Below are 25,700 nucleotides of genomic sequence, written 5' to 3'. Positions count from 1 at the left end.
CCATGATCCAAAATTCAGACACAACCATTATCAAAACATGTTAATATATGTTGTTCCTGTCCTTTTTTATTCTTAGGTTTTCGATTTTATGTGTATCTAAGTTGCACATGTACATAAATTTAAGTGCCAAATTTTATGAAAACAGAAATTCCCACTTCACCTTTTCCTCCTATTATCCTCACCCCAAAGACAACCACTTTGACCTCTTTTAGTTGATTTTTTTGATATTTAATTCCATGTCTCTAAATAACATGCTTCTATTTCCATCTCTAAATTTTTCAGTTTTTAGTATAATCTGCTTTCCCACTGTCAGACATAAGGATTCTACTCCCTTTCCTTCCCTACACTTGGCCCCAGCACATATATACACCTTTCCCATCCCCCCATCCTCTCCAGGTAGTTATAATCTTGGCGAGATCAATATTTACTATTTATATAATTGTTAAATGCCATTCACAGCTGAGCTCTGTGGTAAATTATAATGTGCTTTGCTTTCCTGAATAGCTTTTTAGTTTTGAGTTAATAACTGTTTTGTTCCCTTCCCTCATCCCAAGTGGACCCAATTTTCTCAATATTTGTTATTAATTCAACCCCAAACTTTTTGTCAGTGTTCCAAGTTGGCCTCTCAACACCTTCCAATGCACCAGAAATTATATTAATTTACCTTTTTGCAGAAATCTCTCTGGAGCTTTCGGACATACTGGAATCTTGACTGGTTAGCCCATCTGGTGCACAGCTGTCATCCTGGGGTCTCTCCTCGCCATCATCTGGGGATTCCATTTGCTTCTATCTTGTACTGGGTTTCTGCTTTCTATATGTGGCGTCAAGCGGGTCACCACTGTGGGCAGCTGTAGCTGAATCTCACTGGGGAACTCTGGGAAACTGTTTAGAACGTGCGCCTCAGAGTTGTCCCACCCAAGGTGTAAGGGAGCGGAGATATTCATTCTCCCCCTGTCATTGATTGTCATTCTCCTGTCAGTCACTGGTTGAGTGTTCTTCTGGGAGCAGTTGGCTCCCCAGCACAGCTGGCTCATTCTATGGTGGCTTTCCCATTGTAATAGCAGAGTGGAGTTGTTGTGACAGAGCTCAGACTCAAATATTTACTGTCTGAGTCTTTACAGAAAAAGTTTGCCAACCTTCGCTTTAGACTGAGTGGTCAGGAAGGGCCTCCCTGAGGAGCTGACATTTAAAATGAGACCTGAATGACCATATTGGGCATAAGAAGGCAGAGAGAACAGAGAACAAAGGCCAAGCTTTCTCTTTAATCCTATAAGAGCCTTTCCGAAGGCTTCTGTCACAATTATGATGGGGTCCAAAGGCTCTGAGCATGCTGTGGGGTCCCAGGGTTACAGCGCCCACAGGTTCTGAGTTGGGGTAGGGAGCCAGGACTGCCTGGTGCCAGAGTCTACCATGCCCTGTGCCAGCCCCTTCTCAGTCTGGCAGGGCACAGGAGCCTGGGAACTGCCTGTCAAATTGTTTTATTTGCCTTCCAGAGGGCAATGACCAGAGATTTTAGATTAATTCCCAGGAATAGGTGAGAAGGGCCTGGGATTTGCCCACAGGCCTGACAGCAGGTGTTCTATGGCCTCCTGGTTGGCAGTGGGCCCATGATTGCCACAAAACCTGGATCTGGACCTGATAACAGGCAGGGGCAGTGAGTGGGATGGCAGATAAAATGGGGCAGCCATCAGTGAATCTAGGGCCCTGCTTCTCTCCTTACTGGCCCACAGCCTGCAGCCTGATGCAAGGGGCCTACCCCCAGACCATAGGGGCCTGAGTCCAGCCGGGTGGGGGTTTCTGGGACTGGAAGAAAAATAACAGCCTCAAGTCCTCTGTCAGAGAGAACCCAGCTCTCAATTCTTATGAGCCAGTTGATTTTTCGCCAGGCTCTGCTCGTGCTAAGGTAGGAAAAGAGGCTCTTAGCCCCACTTTGGAGCCAGAGAAATTAAAGCAGCAGAGAGCAACAGGGGATACTGGTTAAAAATGCAGACTCTACACCTGAATCCCAGACTCAACATTCGCCCGCTGCATGACTTCTGGTGAGTGGTTGACTTCTCTGGGTTTCATTTTATGGATTATGATAGTATCTGCCTCAAAGAAATGTAAAGAATTAAGGAAACAATAGCCCAGGACCACACCCACAGGAAGGACTCAGTAAACCTTGGCTGATTATAAGCACAACAGTTCTAAGAGGTCTTGGAGTAGCAGAGGACTCTGGGTTTGAGCCAGACAGGTCTCTTCTCTGCCCAGGGCCAAAAGCTGACCTCATCCTTGATTCCTCTATTTTACATGCCGCAATCCATCAGCAAATCCTGCCTTCGGTATGCACCCAGAGTCCAACCATTCCTGCCATCTCCATAGTATCGCCTTAACCTAAACTGCCCTCGGACTCTTCGCCAGATTATGGGAAAGGCCTTCCTGCTGGTCTGGAGGCTTCCATCCTTGCTCCCGGCCCCCCGCCGTCCCCTCCCTGGGACTCACCACAACTCTATACAAGCAAAGGAGTCCCAGTAAAAATCAGGTGGCAGCACTCCTCTTTTTAAAACCCTTCTGTTTCCAAACACATTTAGAGTTAACTATTTATTCAATGTTCATTTACTATTGAGTACCTACTATATGCCAGGTATTGTTCTAGGCACTTGAGATAAATCAGAACAAAACAGGCGAAAGCCTCTGCATTCTGGAAGTTTACATCCTCTTGGAAAGAGAAAGACAATAAACAAATATATAAATAAAATACATTAGGTGTTACGAAGAAAAATAACTCAGGGAAGGAGATGGGGTTTGGATTTTAAACAAGGTGGTCAGCGAAGGCATAAGGACAAGGTAAGGGTTAAACAAAAAGCCCCTAAGCGAGGAAGGTGGGGGGAGCCAAGGGTCAACCTAGGAGCAGAGTAGTCATGTACCACTTTACAACTGTGATACAGTTCTGCGAAATGTGTCTAGGTGATTTCATCATTGTGCAAACATCATAGTGTAAGCTTACAGAAGCCTAGATGGTTTAGCCTCTACACACCTAGGCTTCGAGGTATACCACCATCATATATGAGGTCCTCCGCCGGCTGAAACGTCATGCAGCACAAGACTGTATTCTAGACAAAGCGATCAGCAAGTGCTGAGGTGACGGCGCGCCCAGTGTGTGACAACTGACGAAAATTGAGGGTCACACTGGGGAAGTGCATCCGTGGGGTCCCTCTGCCCAACCTAGGCTTCTTTCCCAACATTTAGCCTAGTGACGTCCTGGACACTGGGTGGAGAGCACTTGCTCTCAGAGTGAATCACAGCGTCCTCACGGGGAGTTTCCCTCAAAACGTCCCCGCCTTGTGACGGGAAAAAGCCGAAACCTCGTGGGGCTAGAGGATCACGAAGCCCTGACACTACGCGCGCCGCGCCGGGTAAGTGCCCGGGCCTCCTCCTACGTCAGAGCAATAGAGACGGAGAGACGGAAGACCCACCCCCGCGCGACCGAGGCCCCGCCCCCTCCAGCGGAAGCCGGAAGCAAGGAGCGGGCCTTGCTAGCCCCCAGACGCCCAACTCTATGATCTTGGAGGCTCCGCAGGATGGGGGAGAAGATGGCGGAAGAGGAGTGAGTGGGCTTTTCCAGGGCGGCGGAGACGGCGGGGCTGGGCCCCGGCGGTGACAGCTAGCGCCTCAGGCCGCCCTCAGGCCCCGGAAGGCGGAGCTCCTTGTGCCAGTTGGCCAGGACTGACCATGCCGGCGCCTGCGAGGAGGGCGGGAGGGACAGGCCTGGGCTCAGCCCGGCCCTGCAGCCTCCTTGAGGTCGGACCCGCGGGGCTGGGGATCGGCCGCTCAACGCAGGCCTCGAAAGCCATCTGGCGGAAACCGCAACCCACAGTTCACTTTCCCAGTTTTCGGTCATCTGATGATTACGGAGCGCTCCGCCGCCTCCCCCACGAAGTCCCCACCCCCTACCTAATCTGTCGCCTCCACCACTGTAACGATCATTTTTTGCATCTTTCTCCTTCACTGAGTTTCATTCATTCATTAACTCTTAGCCGTTTCCTCTTATTTCAGGCTCTGGGCACGTAGTAGTGACGGAGGCAGACCAGGAGCTGCCCTGTGGGAACTTCCATTCTAGTAGGGAAAGAAGACTGTAAATAGACAAGACGATTTCAGTGCTCTGAAAGAAATGGAATAGTTAGGGTGGAGGGAGTCTACTCAGGAAGAATGGCAGAAGGAGGGGTAGGAGAGGGGACAGCAAACGCAAGGCTTCGTGCCTTTGAGGGACACGGGCAGGCAGGATGGCTGGAATGTAGAAGCAAGGGGGCTTAGCTGTACAAAATGAGATGGGGGTGCAGGGGTGGGAGGTGTCTGTGTCTTACAGATACTTCTGGGAATGGAACACTCAGTCCATCTCCATACCTGCTGAGCACAGTCTGTTGCATGTTATCGATGCCCTGTCTATGTTTGCGGAATGAGTATGTAAAAATTAACATGGAACTCCCTTACCTGACAGCTTTTCAGATATGTCTCTTGGCGGGATGGTCCTTATTTACTGAGCATCTGCTCTGTCCCAGACACTAAACTGGTCCTTGGCAGCACAAAACAAAAGAGGTGATACAGACCAGTGATTTCAAGTTTGGTCTCAGAGCTCCATTCTGCCACTAACAGACAGTGGCCATGTTAACTTCTCTGAGCCTCTCTTGTTTGTGGGCATAAAAGGGAAAGTACCCACCTCAGACATGTTATGCCGATTAAATGACAGGTTGTATGTTACCTGGCCCTGGAATGAAGCAGTCCTCAATAAACATTAGCTGTTACAATCATTTTCAATGATTATAATATCAATATCGCACTTGCGTACAATCCCAGCACTGTGTCAGGAGAGAGCTGTGGGGAACGTACGCATTGGGCTTCAGTGGGGTATCACAGAGGAGATTACACTTGAGCCTTTTGAAATCTGAAAAGGATTTTATAAAGTGGGGTAGACACATTCTAACCAGATCAACAGTTGGGCAAATTCAAATGGCCTCTTCAACTGTGGATATAACTCAAGAAAAAGAATGTAAATTGGAGAAATAAGGGCACCAAGTATACAATATTGGACCTTGGAGTGTTTAGACTCCAGTTTGCCTCTGTTTAAATCCCCCATTGCATGCCGAGGAGCAGACAGCATTGGTTTCCACACTGACCTGATTCGCCCCGCGCCTCTCCTCTAAGTGGCTGTGTTCATAAGCACCTGAGGACATCGGTACTGTCCTGCTGCCTTAGGCAGGAATTTTTAAAAGCAGTTTCTCTCCAAGTCCCACCCGTTGCCTGCAAGACTTGTGACTTCTATAAAACTCTGTGCCAAGTTCTCTTTATGGCTTTGCGTGTTAATACTTTGGGGCCCTTTTTCCTTTATCTAATTCTGCTTTTTATGTCCCCCAACAGGTTCCCCAATACAACTCACGAAGGTTTCAATGTCACCCTCCACACTACCCTGGTTGTCACTACGAAACTGGTGCTCCCGACCGCTGCCAAGCCCATCCTCCCTGTACAGACAGGGGAGCAGGCTCAGCAGGAGGAACAGTCAAGTGGCATGACCATTTTCTTCACCCTCCTCGTCCTAGGTGAATGCAGAGACACCATCACCTGCCATCTTGAGTGTGTGCGCTGTCTGTGTGGTTAACCCCATTTAAAGCACTGTGACATTTGTCAAGTGCTCCATTTGGTTTTCACTTCAAACACTGAGGGACAGTGATCAGTTCAAAATTTTATAACAGGGTACTCTTTTTTCTTTATAAAGTCACAGAGCTTAGCAGCTCTGAAGAGCCCTTCATATAGTACCTTAGATGTCCTTTGGAAGGAAGAGTTAAAGAATTTTTGACCTAGAAAGAACCTTGAACGTCTTCTAGTTTAGCGGATTTCAAGCTCTGCTTATGAGAGAGAGAGAGAGAATGTGTGCGTGTGTGTGTGCACACGCGTGTGCCCGCGCACGCACGGTGGTGGTGGTGGCGGCAGGAGGTATGGGGAGTCAAATGGGAGGGCATCTGACTTGCTGACGTATTTTGTCTCATGTCTATTAAGGTTACATGTGAAAGTTTATTTAAAGGTTCAGCACTCAGTAAAAGATCAGATACCCTTGCCCTAGCACACGACCATGGTCGTGACTTTTGCATATCTGTATACCACCAGTGCTGTTATTTACTTTTGTAATATTTTTCTTTAAACAGATTCACTCTCTCGTACTTAAAATCTCATTTTGTTTAACCTTCTACTTTAACGGATGAGAAAATTTAGGCCCAGCAAGGTTAAGCAATTGACGTACCAGGGGTTTGGGAAACTAGAGACTAATATCCAGGTTACCAGACATCAGTCAAGGAGTTTATATAAAAGGCAGTAACTTCAGTGCCTCCCAGAGATTGTAGACGGTAGAAAACTATGTTAAACAAAAAATCCAGTTGAAACTGTATAACCACTTCGGATTAGCTGACTATGGACAAAATAGCTTAAAATTTGACCCAAGTCCTAACTTTTGTTTGAAAAGTGAAGTTGGCATGTTTATATTCTCTGTTCTTCTTAATGACATTTAGTCATATTTCTAATTGGATCTTTTCAGAAGTATGAACAGTGAAACTGTTTTTTGAGAGAAAGTATCACTTCTTTCACATTTATATTTAGACTATTAATAGTCAAATAATTTTAATAATATAGTAATTTTATTTAAAGTCTTAGGACTCCACTTTGTCTCTCATAGATTAAAAAAAGCTATTATGTCTGGCTTCTTTTACTTAGCATCTTGTCTTCAAGGTCCATCCATGTAGTAGCATGTGTTAGAATTGTATTCTCTTGTATGGCTGAATAATATTCCATTGTATGGATACACCACATTATGTTTATCCATTCATCAGTTGTGAACATTTGAGTTATTTCCGCCTTTTCCCTCTTGTAAATAGTGCTGCTATGAACATCTGTGTACACATTTTTGTGTGGGCGGTGTTTTTATTTTTCTTGAATATATATCTAGGAGTGGAATTGCTGGGTTAAATGGTTACTCTATGTGTAACTTTCTCAGGAACTGCCAGACTTTTGCACAGGGGCCATTCCATTTTACATTCTCACCAGCCATGCCCAAGTGTAAATGTCCCATAGAGATTTAAAATACCCAGGTAATTTTTTACCCTGTAAATGTCATTAAATTCCATTTCTAGGAAATTACTTCAACAATCAAGGACCTTTGTTTTGTTTTCTTTTTCTTTTGTTGTAGTAGCTGAATAAAAAGAAGAAAAGCAGTTCTCTTCTTGATCAAGAAATCTTTGGTTTCTTAATTCTGAAGGAGTACTATTGGTCTATTCACATTGTCGTCAGCTTGATATGTTAGACAATATAAAAGGCAGGCCTGGAAAACACTTTTGTAATCACTTTTTTTTCATGGGAGGGTGAAAAGCATAAGTAAGACTTTCAAAGTAATTTTCAGGGTGTGGAGCATTTAAGATTATTTTGTGCCAGAGACCACAAAACAGGTTTTTATGATGTGTTTTTTTCATCCTGGCAAAACCTGCTCAGTGTTAATACATGTTTGGGGCCAGAAAGGCCTGAACTGTATTTAATAGTGCTGTATATTTCTCTTGGATTGTCTTCTCTTCAAACAGATCATAAACCTAGACCCTAGAGTCCCACTAATGTCAGATAGGTTCCATTTTCACCTAATCAGATTCTTGACAGTTTATGAGTTGATATCTCCACTTTTTATGTGTAGGTCAAAATGTATTAGCATAGTGGAATGCTTTTTAAGTAAATTTGAAGGCATTTTTTCCTGTGTTCTTGTATATTACCAAGACAGTATGTTTCTTGTATATTTATTCCTGATTAGATGTAAATCTGGTAAAGTAAAAAAAAAAAAAAAAATTCCTGTTCATAGGTAACTTGCTGACCCACTAAATACATGAACTCTAATAAACTGAGGGAAATTAGTCCATAGTTTATTCTAGACTTCAGGGACTACTAACCTGAAACACATTTGTCACTTTGTTTACTCTGTTAGTCAAGTCCAATCAAGTGGTAACTTTTGTGTCCCATAGCATGTTGAAGGGTTACATTAACATTCTTTGTTGAGAAGGGATGCCAAAACTCTAGTTACTTTTGACTTTTAGAAGCTTGAAGTCTATAGACTTATACTCACCTTTGCTGATTTCTGACTGCAGAAACAATAGTGAGTCACTGTTATTAACTTGCACTAGAGTTAGCAATTAATATCATTCAATGCATACATTTTATGGGCCATTATATTTATTGGAGTTATTAAAATTGTCATGTCTAAGTTTTCATAAGTTTCCATAATTAGTACTTCAGGCATGAAAAATTGGAAGCACCTAACTTGTGGTATACATACCTTCCATACCACAGAGAAATTTTTGTCCCTTCTTGCTATTTTTTTTTCCAGGTGTACTTGAAAACATGTATTGGTGTTTATACATTTGTACATTTAGAACACAGACATGTACAGTCAGGCACATATAACTTGGAGTATGTTTTAATATAAATGGGATCCTATAGCTTGCTTTCTCATTTCAAGGAATGTATTGGAGATCTTTGCATGTTAGTGTTTTTTTATCTACCTCATCCTTTTTTTCTTTTTAAAGGATGTGTATGTGGTAAAATAAACATAAAAAATTTACCACTTTAAAGTGTGCAATGCAGTGGCATTTAGTACATTCACAGTGCCGTGCCACCATCATCACTGTCTAGTTCCAGGACATTTTCATCATCCCAAGAGGAAATCTAATACCCATTTAAAGCAGTCACTCCCCATTCTTCCCGCCCCACCCAGTCTCCGATAATCACAATTCTGCTTTCTCTCTCTGAGAATTTGCCTACTCAGAATATTTCATACAAATGGAATCATACAATATTTGGTCTTTTCTGTCTGACTTCTTTCACTTAGCGTCACATCTTCAAGGTTCACCCATGTTGTAGCATGTGTTAGAATTGTATGCCTTCGTATAGCCGAATAATATTCTATTGTTTGGATAGAGCACATTATGTTTATCCATTCATCTGTTGATGGACATTTATGTTTTCACCTTTTGACTATTGTAAGTAATGCTGCTATTAACATCTGTGTATGTACATGTTTTCGAGTGGATATCTTTTAATTTTTCTTGGATATATACCTAGGAGTGGAATTGCTGGGTTAAATGGTTACTCTGTGTGTAACTTTCTCAGGAACTACCAAATTTTTTCACAGAGGCGGTACAGTTTTATATTCCCACCAGCCATGCCCAAAGGTTCCAATTTCTTTACATCCTTACCAACACTTGTTATTTTCCTTTTTTGTTTGTTTGTTTTTTTTTTTTAATTAGAGCCATCTAATGAGTGTGAAGTTGTATCTCATTGTGATTTTGATTTGCATTTTTCTACTGACTACTAATGTTGAGCATCTTTTCATATGTTTATTGTTCATTTATAGTTTTTTTTGGAGAAATGTTTATTCAAGTCCTTCGCTCATGTGTAATTGTGTTGTTTTTGTTGTTGAGTTACGAGTTCTTTAGATATTCTGTATACTAGACCCTTATTAGGTATGTGATTTACAAAAAAAGTTTTCCCTTTCCGTTAAATTTTTTCAGACTTCATTTTTTTTTTTTGAATGGCTGAAGACCATTCCCCGAACCCTATATTTAGCTCTCTCTGTTGATAGACAGTTTTCCTCTTTGCTCTTCAAGGTGCAAGTAGTTGTTTGACTTATTTAAACTTTTCAAATCAGTTTTTTTTTTCACTCAGCTTGGTACACAGAAAGAGCGGAAGCTGATTCAGCTCCCTAATCTGTTATCTACCTACTTCTGTGCTCCTGTGCCTGCCTGTTTAGCTAGCAGGCATGTTCTTCGGTCACATATTATACTTATGCACTAGAACTTTCTTCTTGCCCTTAGTCTTTAATGTAGGATTTTTCTAACTAGGTTAAATATTTATAATAAAATAACACCACAGATTGGTCGTTTAAAGCACAGAATGAAAGGAGGACAAAATTTCTATATTTATAACTGTTTCCTTTCTCTGGCCACCTGGTGCTTTTTGCTGGGACTAAAGATATCTAATTTGTCACTGTGACCAGTTAACAGCCATGCAGATTGTTTAAACATTTCTTTTTACAAGGAAAAAAAACCATGAAAATTATTTTGGTATTATTAAGATAATACAATGATTGACGAGAGTGTATACCACATAGGTGCCTAAAAAAAGAGACATGCACACGAACATGAAGTTAGAGTTAGGAATTATTAATGCGAAAGTATACTTTTAATTTTTTTGGTCCAGAAGTACTTATTCCTGTTAAATAGTTTTACATCCTTTTGTTTCCTTTCTTTTCTTTCATGACAACGCCTCTGTGGGGAAAGTCAGACGTTATTCTGATTTCGAGGACTGAGGAATGAAGGTAGCCACGAGAGAGGTAGTGGGTGCCATGGTTTAAGGAGACAGGATTAGAATCTGGCTCCACTCTCCAGCACCCACCTCTAAGCCCCAGTTTTCTCATCTAAAATCAAAGGAGATAATAGTAATAATGGCTAGTTAAGAGGAGTGTTGGGGGTCGAAAGAGAGCATTTGGAACTGCTCGGGCAGTGCCTGACTCATGGGGAGCCCTCAACCAGGGGGAGCCCCAGTGCCCCGCTGGAGAACAGATGCCCCATCTTTAGGTCTCTAATGTTCTTATCACTGAACCAAAGTATTTACTTTGTTCTGTTTATAAAACACCCTTGCTTATGTTAAAAGAGAACCAGTCAAGCGGTAGCAAAATGCTTCGTTTCAACATATTCTATCACACTTATACATACCTAAAAGTGATTGATTTCATTAACTTCCTCCTCACCACGTAGCGTTTTCCAGTTGATGGTTACTTCAAAAAAGTTAGGGAGGGATCCTTTCTCAGAATCAGGGAAATTTGAATAATTTTAATGGTTATATAAAGTTTAAAGTTAGAAAAAAATTAAGGTGTCTGATGCTCGTTCAATAACCACTAGAACACAAACTAATTCGAGTACGGAAGGATGTATGGAGAAAATGTTGTGAACACTGGGGATCTACCTCCAGGTTAAGATATAAGAGGTTGAAAATACCACTGAGGTTTTCTATGTCATTGACAGTTGTCCATTTTCTTGGTAGCCCCCCAGAAGTAACTATTGCCTTGAACCTAGTGTTTATTATTTAAAAATTTTAACAGTGTCTTATTTTTCCCACAGCTATCTGCATCATATTGGTGCATTTACTGATCCGATACAGATTACATTTCTTGCCAGAGAGCGTTGCTGTTGTTTCTTTAGGTAAGTGCTTGTTGGTGGTTCTGCAGTGAAAGCAGTAGCCGTAACTGTCATTTTTTCGAGTGCCTCCTTACAGGAACCACAAGAGATGGGGGACGTATCCAATCTCATTTAATCCTCACTGCAACCTGCCATGAGGGTGTCATGATCCCATTTTACAGATGAGGACACTGTGGCTCAGAGAGGGGCGATGACCTTATAAAGGTCACATAGAAGCCCCTCTACACAACTGGAAGGCTTTTTCTACTTCTAGAACTTCCATCGGGGCACATTGACCTCTGCTTCTAGGCTATGCTGACATCCAATTGAACTAAGGCAAAGAATTGTCATTTAATTCATAGAGTCACAGAATTATACAGCTCTCACTTCACATTTTAGGAAGGGGAAATGGCTCACTTTAATGTCAGAGTCAAATCTAAAATCTTCAGAGAGCATTCCGTTCATTCTACCTCTCTTGTTTCCTGTGGCAATTAACTCAAGATAATTAGCCTCTATTTAGAGTGAATGAGTTGGTGTAATAACAGATGTGAGTTCACATGCAAGTTCATTGAAGTGGTTGGTGATGGAAGAAGCAGAGATCTTACTAAGATCAAGACAAAAATGTGGGTGGGGATGCTTAAGGCATCGTAAATAAGGTTTTACCAAGGTCAGCTAAAGCTTCCGTCAGATCGTTATAATATAGTTACTTTTACTAGTTTCCACTTGCCTACCAATGATATTTAATTTTTTTCCTATTACTGATGCTTGGTAAGTTGATTTTCTTGGCCTTATAGATCTTGTTTAGTATATTTAGTAATCCCGTGGTTTACGTTAGCTTTGGAAATGAACGCTCAGGCTCTGTTCATTCGCTTTCACCACCTGCATTTCTACCGCCCTTCCTATGTTTTCCCTGGACATCGCAGTACTACTGCATGCCAGGCTCTGGCCTGTGCGCTTTCACACTGCCATCCCATTTATGCCTCATGACCCCCAGGTGATTCCGTATTTTAAGGAAGAGGCACCATGGGATAGTATTGATCTTCAGTAAAGAGTTGGGAACCAGTTTTACTCAAAGAGTTCCCGTTCTCTGTTTTGCAAACTCTTCAGCTGCACATCCTCGCAGATTCTATCAACCTAAGCTAACAAGATAGCCCTAGAGCTCTGAGAAATGGAAGACCCTTCATTAACATTCTTTTTCTGATGTTAAACACATGGAAAATAACCAACATAGCTAATACCTGTTATTCTGGGGCATTCAGTAAAGACGTAAAAAAACATTCTGAGGAATTTACAGTTTTGCAGTCAGTTTTCATAGAGGAAGAACTATAGTTTGTGTGTACTTAGGTATTGTGCACATGGAAATTTAAATGGTGATTTCGATCATTTGGTTTGGAATTTCAAGTTCTGCCCTGTCTCTTGAATGAATGGACGACTGCAAGTGGTTGACCACCTGTGCTCGTATTAGGACTTACAGCAGACGTTGTTGGTTACCTACCCGAGAGCCATTTCCTCCCTTCTTCCTTGATAATAGAACCCTTATTTTGATCAGGTGTCTTGCCACAGTGTGCTCAAGGAGTATGGTCCCCTCTGAGTCAAGATTGGTCTTTGCCATCATGATGATTCCATTCTCCTTTGCCACAGATTGGGAGAGTTGTAGAGGCAGCAAGGTAATATGAAATCCAGTTCTGGCCAGTGAGACCAAGGGGAAGTATGCTCGGTGGTGGGTTTGGGAAATCTTTTTCTTCCCTGATAAAAAGAGTAATTTTCTCTTCCTTTGATGCCAGTTGTATGAGGATATGATGCCTGGAGCACCGATGGCCATCTTGCAGTCACTCTGCCTCAAAGACAAAACCAGAATGCTAAAGATTGCCAAGGGGACAGATAGGAAGCCCAGATTCTTGACTTTACTTTTGTTTTGTTGAATCGATAGCCCTGAAGCTACCTGTCTCAGAGCTGTCTGTTAAATGAGATGATAAACATGTATTGTTTAAGCCATTTTTAATCAGGCATTCTTCTACTTGCAGCCAAAAACATCTTAAGTGATATAGGACTCTCTCCATTCAAGGGACAAAGTCAATTCATATTGGCGCAAAGAAAATAAATCGGCAGGGATAGAGTTGCACACCCATTGGCTCGTAGGACCCAAAAAACTGCAAGTGATGTTAGCTTCAACTGTAGCTGGAAGGAGTCTCCTGGACCCAGTTTTTCTCTGTTTCTCAACAGTGCCTCCCTTTGTTTTGGCTTCACTGTCAGGCAGGCCTTTATAGCTTCAGGCTCACTATCTTTACAGCAGCAGTCAGAGTGGGAAAGGTGGCCTCTTCTCCCTGGTTCCCCCAGAAGTTATAGATAAGCTCTGACCACGGGCCACCCCAGAACCGGACATGTGGTGGAATGGTGTTGGGAGTCAGCCAGGGCTCTCCATCCACAAGGTTCATTTCTTCACCGATGTTGTAGAAATAACTGTAGCCTGTACATCCAGGTCTTGGGAGGGGTGATGGAAAGTTAAGACTCGTTCTCAATAATGATTTGCTAACTCAGGTGATTGGAACACGAAGAGCACTTCCAGGGAGAGTGCTGGGGTTCAGAAAGTAGTTTTTATTCTATTAGAGGATATTTGGTTGGGATTTAGAAAAGCTGACAAAGCTATCAAAATAGTCCTGCATTTCATAAAGCTGTGTAAATTGAAGGAGGACTTCTCCTACTGGAGCAAAGTGTAACAAAATATTGAGATATCTACCATTCGAAATTTCCAACTTTTGTGCCAAAAAAGAACCTAGATAAAGCTGCCAGAGAGAATGGGGTTTTCATTCTTTCAGGGAAAAATTTTCCTAGGCTATCTCTTCTAGCCAGAAGCTACTGTTTAGTCTGCAGTCATTTAGAGACATTGTTGGCCTTTTGTGTGATATTTAAGCAGAGTTCCTAAGAAATGGTTGGTATGAAAAAGGACTGTCTTCACTTTAAAAGCAGATTTCCTCCCTTCTATTTTATTGTATTTTCAAATAAATCTCGAGACTTTTTCCATTTTTTAGAAAAACAGAGTATCAGCATGAAATTCTAGAGATTTCTTTGGCTCTTGTTCAAAGCTTTCTATATTAAATTCTGTTGTCTGTGCCTCTTTTTTAAAAAAATAAATGTTTTACACAGTTCAATAGCTATACAGAAAAAGAAAACTCTTCATTGACAATTTCAACTATTTCTATGATGCTTCATTCTCTTCATTTGTAGCCATGTACATTTAGATGACTGAGTTTGAGTTTATATCATTTGGGGAGTTCTTTCCTTCTTACTATTCTTTACACTTGTTAGTTAACTTCATATATTTATTTTCATTGGCCATATCGTGCTGATTTACTGTGTATATATTTTAGGCTTACTTTATAAGGAAAGAAAATGAAATAATTATATTGCTCACTATCCTGTGTTTTATATAGCAAAATCAGGAGATTTTTTTTTTTTTTTCGTAATCATACTTTATTTTAGAGCAAGGAGAGGCCAGAATGAGATTAAGTAAGGGCTGGAAATTTGACTTTCCAGTACCAGTGTTTAGCCTGAGCACCGCTGAAAGAAAATCCCCGTTTTACTTATAGCTAGATTCCATTGGATCATTGAGTGAATAGGATACACAGAAATGCCCACCTGTCGTAACCGTCTTTCCTGTGTTTGTGGTTTTAGTTTTATTAATTCCTTCTTTTGACTAAAGGATTTTAATTTTTTTTTTTAAGAATAGTATTCTTTGGGTCGATTTTGGTCAATGAGGGTTTTGAGTGGAGCATGATGAAAAATCACTCAGTTCCTAGGTTATCAACTAAAGGTAATTCTGGAAAAAGCAGATACAGTAAGTATTTTGTAATTATACTTAAGTTCTAAAAAAATTTTTTTAAAGAAAACGTAAAGGGAGACTGCTAACTGTAAGTAGAACAGCTTTCCTTGGTGTTTAGAGTCTAATGCTGATGCAGCTTAACATGTCCCATGCGCAATGCTCCCTGAATCTTAGGTGCTTTGATTTGTGAAAGAAGAAACAGGCATTAACATGTTGGTATTAGAGTAGCTGTCTTGCAGGCCGAGGCCAAAATTGGTTGTCAAATTGACAAAGTGATTGCATGAGACTCTAAGGATTTTCCAGGCTGTCACATTCGAAGGAAGAGTGCTAGCACAGACTTTTAGCTTCCATGTTTCTGGAAACATGGATCAGAGATGACAATTTGTTCCTGGAAGGCTGTGTGCAGTTTTGCTGCCATTAGCCAACTGTGTGTTTATGTGTCATAACTTTCTGCTTTTGCCTGGAGTCTTGCTTTGACTTTCCTCGTTTTTTTTATTTTTATCTTTTTTTATGCCTACAGCACCTGGTCTTCCTAGGTGGTCTCCCATCCAATACTAACCAGGCCCGACCCTGCTTAGCTTCCGAAATCAGACATTGGGCTTGTTCAGGGTGGCACGGCCGAGGACGTGGACAGTGGCTCCACTGGGGCGCGAACCCAGGACCTTTTGCATGTAAAGCAGATGAGCTAACCGCTACACTACATAACCACGTCCGGACTTGTCTAGTTTTATGGTCATCTTCCCTCGGCTACGTATCTTATCATCTTTTAGCTGCATTTTATCCTTAAATCCTCCCGCTATGCCAGAATAGTGTGGTAGTGTGAAAGAGAAAAGGTTGTTAAAGAATTGCATTTCGAAACTTGCTGTATTTGGGTTGATTTTTATAAATTTCTTCTTTCACTACATAAATGTTCTTTGCAGAGTAGTAAGGGATAGCATTCCTCTGAAAAAGTAAGCTGTTTTGAAAACAAAACATAAATAGCCTTTTCCTAGAAAACAGACAGCCCTGAGGTCTGATTCCCATCTCACTGGCCGGTTTTCTGTCCTTTAGCGTCTCTTTGGGGTAGTATCTACCTGAGTGTGAATAGTAGATTCAAGGACTGGATTTTCAAAAGTATTTTATTATAGTATAACTTGGTTCTATAATTATAGCTGACAAACACACTAACAATATTTTAAAAAATCACTTATGGTTTAAAAGTATTGCATAAGTGAATTATATTACATTTTGCCCCGTAGTGTAGTGAGAGATCTGTGTCCGCATGACGGTCAGCATCAGTCATTCTGGCCAGTGTGGCAGTCTTTCTCTAGGCCTGCTGCTCTGTTGGCACAAAGAGCCCAAAGTGAGGGAAGCAGCCTTGTAACTCCTCGCATGTGAGCCCTGGTGGGAATGTCCCCTTCTAGGAGCCAGGACCTTTCAACCCACTGAACCTCAAGTTTCAGGCTAAGGAAGCAGAAATTTCCCAAGTAAGAGTCCCCACTGCCAAGTGAGTCCCTGAGAGTGATGTTGAGTGGGGCCACCCCTGCTTCTACCCATTGTGTGCTGTACCCTTCCTTGCCTGTTGGGGACATACCACCTTATAAAGGCCATTAGTTTAAAGAGTATGCTGTATTGAGGAGGAGCGCTCTGTTCCTCACAGGCTGTCATCTCTAAGCTGGTGCCTCAGCTCCATCTTCAAGAGGTCATTGTACCGCTCTGGCTGGCTGGCAGCTTCTAGGCGGCGTGGCATGTCGCGCAGGACCATGTATGTGGAGCCCACAGCCACATACCCAGTGCAGCACTTCCTTTGCTGTAAAGCGAGTCTCTTGGTTTGATGCGCTGTTGTGTGGAGGCCCACTTTGGTGGATCAGACACTTGGGGACCCTTGGACAGTGGTGCCAAAAGGCATGCCGGCCAGTATGCATGTCAGTCTCAGTCAGAATGAATTCCACCCTTTCCAGGATGGAAGAGGTCTGAATATAATTGAGTTGCCATCATGTAGTTGGCTGAACTTCTCAAGGGATGGTACCACGTCAGGAGATGGGTGTCAGTCTCTGTGACTGTCCAGTCATGCATTCAACAGTGGCAAGAGCTAGGGCAGCCTTGGTGAGAGGGAGTTCATGCTATTGGGCCCTACATAGCTTCTATCTGCCATCATGGCTGCTGTGTTTCTGAGCTTGTTGCACAAACGTCGAAGCAGCCAAGGTCAGGCTGGCGGAATCGTCCGTAAACCAAGCTCAGGTTGTTTCCTCCTCTGTCATCTGTCGTAAGGAACTCCCAATGACTACGTGGTTTGAGTTTATATCACTTTTTGGGTTCTTTCCTTCTTACTGTCCTTTGCACATATTAGTTAAGCTTACATTATATTTTCATTGGCCATATTGTGCTGATTTGCTGTTTATATATTTTTGGCTGAAATTTGTAAGGAGAGCTCTAACAGCTGTAGGTGACGTGCAGCTCTTTATAAAATTAAAAATGCCTGTGCTCTCAGCCCAGCGATCCCCATCTCAGAGCTTTTCCTGTGGATACCTGCACACATGTAGAATGATGTGCATACTCAGACAGGAGTGGCAGTGAGAGCAGAAGCCGGAGAACACCTGAGGGCTCATCGCGAGGGGACACATGGCGGGTAGCGCTTTCCTGCGGAGGAGTGCACCGCGCCCGTTAACAGAAGTGGGGAAGTTCTTCGTGTGTTGATATGGAATGGTTTCCAAGATCAAATGTACAGACACTCTCAGAAGAAACATACTGTGTAACCAAGAGACTGGGAATGCTGGTGGCCTCTGGGGAGGAGGAAAGGGACCAGGAGTAGAAAGGGGACCAAGTTTTCACTGGATACTGTTGTCTGCCTTTAAATTTTGTGCCATGTGCACCTGTTACATAATAAAAAAAAAAAATTAAAATAGCTATTTTTAAAACAATTCCAGATCTGCTATTTACTAGCTAAGTGATGTTGGGCCTTAGCCTTGGTTTCCTTATCTGTAAAATGCAGGTGACCGTGCCTTTGCTGCATAGGATTGCAGATATGAAAGAGGGTAATACATAGAAATCACTTAGTGTACCGCCTACCTGTTAAGTAGTCAGTAACTGTTAGCTGCTCTTAACATTATCATCTATGTTATTCTGATTTATTACCTTATAGGCTAATTGTGAGAATGAGCAAAATAACATATTGTATACATTAGTACAAATAAATAGCGCAAATAATAAGCAAATAAATAAATAATGTGTATTTTAGCACAATGCCTGGCACAGTATGCGTGTGCATGTCTGTGTGTGTGTTTAACACAGTACAAATAAATAATATGTGTGTGTGCATATATATCCTTAAGGGAACCAGGATCATGCTCAACATACTGCTCTGTAACCTGATTATTATACTCAGGACGTTTGAAGCATTTTTCCTGTAATGTTGATCACCAGGAGCACTCCTGTTTTGCAGTGACGCGGTGGGCCAGCAGTGCGCTCTGGGAGAGGGGAGTGTTAGTGGCTCTGAGCAGCAGTGCAGATGGGCTGCCGCAGTGCCGTCTCCCTGTGTCTTTAGCATCGTGAGGTGCAGAGTGCAGCCGGGAGCCAGCGGTCCAGTGTCACTTGCCGGCCCTGAGCTGTCAAGACCAAGCTTCTTAAACTCTCTGAGCCTTCCTACCTATAGCATTCTCTTAAGGATTAAAAATAAGGTAAAGTGACAAGTCCTGGGCAGAGAGGCTCAACAGATAATTATTAATGGCCCCCGATGTTTTGTTTTAATCCAGTAGTGTCCATAATGAAATGTGTGCATGAAGATTTGGGAGCAAAAGAAAATAGTAGCATTTCTGTTTCTATTTCATTTTAGTCTCACTTTTTTACAATCTATTTTTGTGTCTATTGTATCACTAAATCATTAATATTTAACACATCGATTAGTATATTATTTACTATATTGATATATTTTAACATAGTAATATTTTTACTATAGTAGCACTTTTTTAGAATAATAAACATTTGTAAGTTGAAGGTACATGCTCAAATTCTTTTTATTGATAGGAATATACAAAATTTTATCTAGGGCATTATTTCCATCTGGTGGCCAGTTGTGTGGGTTTTTATAAATTCACTTCTAGCATTGAACCTCAGTCTCCAAAAGTAAAGAAGTAGTTTGTCAATTTAATGCTGTGCCATAGTTTAGTCCTAGGACATCTCAAAAGGATTACTCAAATAATAATAATTATAGTAATAGTAGTAATAATAATATCACATCATATTTTACAAAGCTTCCTAGTGCCTCATAAATTATAATATACAAACAAGCTTAGACAATAGAATAACTACTGATTTTCAAATGTAATTGCTTCATATGTAATTACAAGTGTTAATCATGGCATCAAAGTTTGGTATACATTTACAAAGGGAAAAAGAAAGTCGAGGTTTCAGTAGGGCAGAAAAATACTAGCTTTAAAAATGAAATCTGAAACCATGAAGAGTTTCAACCTTCCTAGTAATCAGAAATGATCACTAAATGCAGATTGACTGCAAATGCAAATTGAAACCTTAAAGTACAATTTCTTGCCCACCATGTTGGCAGAGATGTTAAAGACTGATGATGATCTAGGGTTGGCGAGGCTGTGGGGATTGCTTTGGTGTAAATCCATACAGCTATTTTAGAGGACAACTTGGCAGCATTTTCAGAGATAAAAATGTTCATGCCATTCATTGTCTCTGGATCTGCCTTAGGGAAGCACACAAAGAAGTGTGTTCATTGCAGCCCTGCTGGTAACAGCAAGCAGTTGGGGACAGCCATCATTGGGAGAATAGTTTAAATTGTGACTTTAAAAAAATTAAAATTCAATTCATATACCACAAACCTCATAATTTCAAAGTGTACAATTTACTGCGTTTTAGTATATTCACAGAGTGGTGCAACTACCACCACCACTAACTCTGGGACATTTTCATCCTTCCTGAAAGAAACCCTCTCCCCAATAGCAGTCACTCCCCGTTTCCGCCTTCCCCCATCCTCTGGCAATTAACCTACTTCCCATCTCTGTAGATTTGCCCATTCTGGACGTTTCATATAAATGGAATCATATAGTCTATGGCCATTTTTTTGATAACCGTTATACTGATATAATTCATATACCATACAAGTTGTACATTTTAAATGCTTAATTCAGTGGTTTTTAGTATATTCACAGAATTGTGCGACCGTTATCACCACAATCAACTTTAGAACGTTTTGATCACTCCAAAAAAAACCCCTTTCGCTTTCATCCCCAGAGCCCTACTCCTCAGCCCTAGTCAACCATTTCTGTCTCTAGAGATTTGCTTCATATAAATGAATCATAAAATATGTCTTTTGTGTCTTGCTTCTTTCACATGGCATGTTTTCAGGATTCATCCGCAATTGCAGCATGTATCAGTGCTTCATTCCTTTTTACTGCCAGATAGTATTCCATTATGTGGACATACCACATTTGGATTATCTGTTCATCAGTTGATGGACATTTGGGTTCTTTTCACCTTTGGGCTATTACAAATAATGCTGTTAATGAACATCCACGTACAAGTTTCTGTAGAAGACATGTTTTCAATTCTGTTGGGTAGAATTGCTGAGTCATATGGTAACTCGGTTTAACTTTTTGAGGAAATGCCAGACTGTTTTCCCACAGCAATTGCACCATTCTTACCAGCAATGTATGAGAGTTTCAATTTCTCTGTATCCTTGCCAACACTCGTTTTCTTTCTTTTTTTTTTTTTTTTAATAACTATCCTAGCGGGTATGAAGAGGTAGCGTCTTGTGGTTTTGATTTGCATTTCCCTAATGACTAATGATAAGCATCTTTTTGTGTTCTTATTGGCCATTTGTATGTCTTCTTTGGAGAAACACTTATTCGATCTGTGGCATTTTTACGCTATGCTGTAGAGCTGTTAAAAGGAATGAGGCAGGTCTACATGTAATAATCCCTGATGTATTATTGCGTATAGATCAAGACTTAACACTGAGCAAAATAGAAGAGAATAGAAAGATATATTACTGTATCGTGATTTTATATAAATATACACAGGTGTGCCTTGTATGTACATAAACACACGCGTACCCAGTACTATATGTGTAAATATAAATATGTGAGAGGATAGAGAAGAGTATGATAGAATATTCCCCAAATTTATCAAGATGGTTTGTTTCCTTGAGGCAGGGAGAGAGAGAGCAAAGATGAGAGTAGGGGGTGGGATCTCATCCAAAGGGACTTTTGTCTTTTCTATAATATTTTGCAAAGGATTCACGAACTATTTGGTTAATAAAAATTTACATAAAAACTCAATGTATACGCAAGTTAGAGAGAGAAAGAAGAAGAAGCATTTGGGGAACTCTAGCTGGGGAGGGGTTAGAATCAGTGTTTTCATGCTGCCTGGCGAGTGAATGTACAGCTCCTATTCTCAAAATATGGTCATCGACTCTCTGTATAGCTCAGATTTATTTTGTCTTGGTCTCTTTTTCACAATAATTTTATCATGATTTCAATAACATACAGCAATTCAAATAGTATAGAGGTTTATGAAGTTAAAATCACTCGTCTCCTCTCTTCCCCGTGGCAGTTGGCATTAGTGCAGCTCCTTTTCCTAGCAAACTGCTGTGTTCTAGTACTGCCTCCTCACCCCACCCAATAAGATGTGTTCCTTCGACTTTCTGTTGTTGATAGGCAAAGCTCCTTCCTCTGCAGGCGAAAGGGGCATCTTCATCTTTAAGTGGCTGTGACCATGGTCGTCTTCAGACTCGCTTTGTATCACCCCTCAGCAGAGACTGCCATTTAGTAGGTCTGGAGTTCTGCTCTGGTGTCTTTATTTTATAAAAAGCTCCCATGGTGATTCTGATGACCCAACAGGGTTAAGAATCATTTATCTAGTGAGTAACAGAGCAATCATAAATTGTACCTGCAATGCTTCTTTGAGAATTATTTTTGGTAGGTTCTTCATGAGGGAGTAATGAGCCTGTCAGCTTTATGGAAACATGCCTGAACTTAGATGGTCTGTTTTGTTCCAGGAATTTCAGAGATTTTTACTTCAGGTTATTTTCAGCTTTCTAAATACTCTACATGGAGCTGCCATCTGAGTTTCAGAAAGTGATCCTTGGATTTTTTTTGAAAATGGTAGGAATAAGGAGCAAACTTGGCTTAAAAGCATTCTCCTGTTTCACAGTGAAGATGGATGGATGTAATAAGGCAGACTATCCTTGAGCCTTATTTTGTAAAGCCTTCTTTCCCCCAAGATTTTTGTAGACTTCATTATAGTTTGTTTGCCTGAGATGCAGGTGAGAAACTCAGGTGACTCATTAAAATTCACAGTAATTTCCATTCTTATGTTTTCAGATATAAAACTTGTAGAAATCCATAAAGGCCATTTAGAGACAATAGTAATATTCAGTTTCTCTAAAATAATAAACCTGAGTAATCTTTTTCATACCTTAAACTTATGTTAAACTCTACATTTTCTCTTCTAGGTATTCTCATGGGAGCAGTTATAAAAATTATAGAGTTTAAAAAACTGGCAAATTGGAAGGTAGGTTTGCCCAACTGTTCATTTTTTAACATAATTACAATTTTTATTAGTTCTTAATTTTAGTAACACTGATGGTTATGGCGGCTTTCTTATCAGTGCAGTTTATATTATGCCATTAATTATTTTAAACATTCTATTAGATTAGAGTTGATATCTTTACATCTGAATTTTTAAAAACAGTGTAAATCTCACACTGTTTCAAGTTAACATGGAACCACTCAATAATACGTTCTGTTATTTATGCACATTTTGTAATCTTAGGGAAAGGCTCTAATTAGCATTAAACATTAAACAATGTTTATTGCTCTCAATTCCGTTCTGACAACTGAGGATAAGAAAACACATTTGTCCGGCGCTGTAGAACTCACTGAATGCTTTACAAACCATAGCTTGCATCGTCCTCATGACATCCATGGGAGGTGGATTGGGCATTCTTATCACCACATGTTTACAGATGAAAAAAGCGACGCTCCGAGAAGTCAGGACGCATACAACGTCACAGAACTAGAAAGTGGCTGAGTCGAGTCATGTGTCCAGACCCTCTGGCCCTGTGTATTCTATATTTTCTCCCCCGCACCATGCTCTCCTCAACTTGAGGATATCCCTGGATCTTTGTGTTTACACAGTGGTCATGAGAGCATGAGCATCGTCTTGTGGTATAGAGATTAATTGAAACTTGAATTTCAACTTAAATTTGAGCATCCATATTGAGTAGGGAGATTAAAAGCGTTACAAAATTGATTTTGTGGATGGTAATAAGGTCCATTTCAAAATATTAAAGAATCGTATGGTGCAAATTTATCACATTCGAACCCCTCCTACTTTGTTGCATCTCCTAAGTGCTGGGAATTACTCACCTATTAAACTGTAGAGTGTAAAATTTGCAAAACAAGCTGTCTAGTCTGACCCAAAACACAATTTGAAGCTATTATAAATAATATTCAGTAAGTGTTGTATGTATTAAATAAATTCTCAAATGTATATTCGACCCCTAATATTATAGAACCCCTCTCAGCAGGGGCTGGGCCGGCCCCACTGGAACATTTCAGGGATGGTCCCTCTGCCTTCCTGCAACTTGGTAAATGTAACCATCCTCACTGTGGGTGCACACTAGAACCCCTTCTCTACTCCTGGGCTGGTTGTAGCCTGATGTGTACACATCGCACCCAAAGCATTTTGTTTGATTCAAAATCAGTTGATCAAAAGTGGAATTTACTTTAAAACAATTAAAAATTGCTTGATTTTAAAATACTATGAATCGACATAAAATTCTGGAAATTCCACATACAGATCTGAATTTCTAGTTTCTCTTTAAAAAGCAGAAGCTCTCTAAACATCAGGCCCACATTCTGCCCAGCAGAGATCCAGGCACTGAGCTGCTGTTCCCCTGTAATGCCCTGAGGCCCCAGGGAGCCTTTAGGTTGGTGATCCTTGTTCTGAGTAGCAGGAGTAGAGGGGAGGTTATCTCTCACTTTTAGTTTCATAAGTTTCAGTGTTATCTGAAACTTATTTATTTTTTAACATGTTTCTTTTCAGGTTAAAATACTAGTAATACATTTAATAGTACAGACAAATGAACTGAAGTTGGGCGATGAATATAATTAGGTGTCTGAAGAGCCATCGAGGCAACCAGGGCTTGGCCTCAAAAAAGGACAAGGTTTCTAGGCAGGGACAATTGGGGCAGGCTTCCTGGAGGAACAGGTGTTTGTGGAAAACCCAAGTGAGAGGCGGGCCACCTGTTTGGAAACCGGGTACTGCAGGGAGCAGTTGGAGATAAGAAAAACCATGCAGCTTGGTGTCTTCCCTCCGTGAAGTTCTATGTTCAGTCTGACTCACTGGGCCTGCCTTCTGCCTGTATTGTCGTATGCTTAGTATAGTCCTTGACATCAACTTGCTTTTTTATTTATATGCATTTTGTAAGTTTTTTTCTTTAAGAAAAGCTTATATTGCGGTAAAATATACATAACAAAGCTTAGCATTGTAGCCATTTTTAAGTGTACAATTCAGTGGCATTAAATATCTTCATGATGTTGGATAATCATCACCACTATTTCCAGACCTTTTTCATCATCCCACGGAGAAACTCTACCCATTAAACAACTCCCTATTCTCCTCTCCCTACTTTCTATTTTTTTGTATTTTCTGGTTTCTTTAGTAGCCCGTTTCTACTTTCTGTCTTTATGAATTTGCCTATTCTAGATCCCTCATGTAAGTGAAATAATACATTTGGCCTTGTGTGTCTGGCTCATTTTACTTAGTATGTCGTGTTTTCGGTTTGCCCGTGTTGTATCATGCATCAGTATTTCCTTTCTTTTTCTGGCTGAATAACATTCCATTGTAGGCCTGCACCCCACTTTGTGTATTCATTCATATGTTGATGGACCCTTGGGTTGTTTCCACCTTTTGGCTCTTGTGAATAATGCTGCTATGAACATTGGTGTACTCCGTATACATTTATTTTAAAGGAAGCGTCATAGTACTGTTTTCGATGGAAACCTAGTATTGTATTATAAATAAAATTGATAAAAACAAAGTAGTACCTTAGCCTGCTGAGGCCTCTGAAGTCAATCGAGCCTGTTCTCTCTGTCAAAATGAAAGATCAGCACATTGGAGAGAGGCTTTGCACGTGGCAGCGCGCCACTGAGTTGTCTTTGACTTAATTGGGATTGAGAAGGCATCAAAAGGGGCCACCTTCTTAGTTTGCAGGGTCTGTCTGCTCAAGTCCCTCCTACAATCACCTCAGACTGTTTGCGCGGGATGTCGCCAGAAGGAACCAGGGACTTTCTTGTAACATTATTCACTGTCAGGTGGTATATGCGTTTCCTGTGGCTGCTGTAACATAGTACTCCACACTGGGTGGCTTAAAACAACAGAGATTTCTTCTCATAGTTCCAGAGGCTTGAAGTCTGAAATCGAAGTGTTGGCAGAGCCGCACTCCTTCGGAGGGAATCCAGGCTCTTGGGAAGAACCCTTCCTTGCCGGGCCCAGGCATTCCTTGGCCGTGGCAGCGTGACTCCTGTCTCTGCCTCAGTTCGTCTTCACACGACTTTCTTTTTTGTGTCTGTGTGTTCTTTTCTTTCCCTGGTAAGGACACTCCCATTGGGTTCGGGACCCATCCTAATCCCATGCAAATC

The 25,700-nt window shown here is 41.1% G+C and overlaps 1 protein-coding gene across 2 annotated transcripts in view; it reads left to right on the top strand.

The window, feature by feature from the left end:
* The first annotated feature begins 3,475 nt into the window (after nt 1-3,475).
* The window catches only part of SLC9A8 (solute carrier family 9 member A8), a 62,348-nt gene continuing 40,123 nt past the window's right edge, over nt 3,476-25,700 (top strand). The window contains exons 1-4 of one of the 2 annotated variants that reach the window (XM_016143734.2): nt 3,476-3,586; nt 5,395-5,573; nt 11,178-11,258; nt 22,508-22,566. In XM_016143734.2, coding sequence (XP_015999220.1) covers nt 3,561-3,586; nt 5,395-5,573; nt 11,178-11,258; nt 22,508-22,566 — 345 coding nt within the window. In that variant the 5' untranslated portion in view covers nt 3,476-3,560. The other variant, XM_016143733.2, reaches the window with a different exon arrangement.

The sequence above is a fragment of the Rousettus aegyptiacus genome, unplaced genomic scaffold, assembly GCF_014176215.1.
Source record: "Rousettus aegyptiacus isolate mRouAeg1 unplaced genomic scaffold, mRouAeg1.p scaffold_m13_p_12, whole genome shotgun sequence".
Classification (NCBI taxonomy): domain Eukaryota; kingdom Metazoa; phylum Chordata; class Mammalia; order Chiroptera; family Pteropodidae; genus Rousettus; species Rousettus aegyptiacus.
This window is presented reverse-complemented; position numbering and strand designations above follow the sequence as displayed.